At 42.0% G+C, this 978-nt stretch overlaps 1 protein-coding gene across 1 annotated transcript; it reads left to right on the forward strand.

Moving 5' to 3' along the window:
• Positions 1-57: 57 nt before the first annotated feature.
• Positions 58-787, forward strand: SARC_17246 (hypothetical protein; the record flags this gene model as incomplete). Its single annotated transcript, XM_014288657.1, has 2 exons — positions 58-227; positions 685-787. Coding segments are annotated over 2 exons (273 nt in total), but the record flags the coding sequence as incomplete, so codon positions are not given.
• Between the last annotated feature and the right edge of the window lie 191 nt (positions 788-978).

A 978-nucleotide genomic window follows, 5' to 3' on the forward strand; every position in this document is an offset into this window, starting at 1 on the left:
TATATATATCGATGTGTCATCATCTATCTAACAATCCCTCATCCGTCCTGCGGATAGGCTCTTCCCCACATCTTGGCCGTAGACAGTGCGTTACCGATGGCTGTACTCGACAAATCTCAGCGCAACATGTTCACAGATCTCATGCGACGCTTTGTGACTGTGAAGAAAGAGAGTGGGGACGAGACCAACCCTTATGTACTAGGCGATGTAGTCAAGACTTCTGAAGGGTGCGTGTGTGTATATGTACGTGCTGGTTCTTGGTTGTGTGTACCATACATCTTGTGTGAATGTATTTATTTGTTTTTAGCCATGACTGTTTTGTTGAGTTCGTCCTGCTGTGTGACAGTGAGAGGCTGCCGGGTCTATTGGGTGTATGTTGTGTATTTGCCTGTGATACTTTGAACTTGCACGCGGCTGTGAAGAAATACAGTAGTGATGGAGAACCCCTATGTGCTGGAAGTCGTGAGTCAATACTTCTAACCGTCGTGTATCTGTGAGCTGGTACACATCGGGGTGGGGGGAAATATAACCGTTTAAGTAAACGAATGGTTCAGTGTGATATAGACGGGTGGTTGCACATACATCTCTGCGTATGTACTATAATTGAGATCTGCGTACAGCTGCGATCATTCGAAGTCAATCGATCTCGTATGCATGCAATTAAGTAGTTCCATTCCGTTACAGCTCAGCAACAGCACACTTCACAGGACCCCAGTCAGAGAAAATAAGTGTGCAAGTACCCTTTGGAGGAGCCTCAAGTACATCACTCAAAGACCACGGTATGTAGTATGTTGGATACCAAGTGTAGTTCTATGTGTGTAAAGTATATATATATATATATATATATTAATTTATATATATACATATATATATATATTATTTATATATATATATTATATGTACGTATACATACACACATACACACACACACACACACACACACACACACACACACACACACACACACACACACACACA

Source organism: Sphaeroforma arctica (genome assembly GCF_001186125.1).
Source record: "Sphaeroforma arctica JP610 unplaced genomic scaffold supercont1.10151, whole genome shotgun sequence".
Taxonomy (NCBI): Eukaryota; class Ichthyosporea; order Ichthyophonida; genus Sphaeroforma; species Sphaeroforma arctica.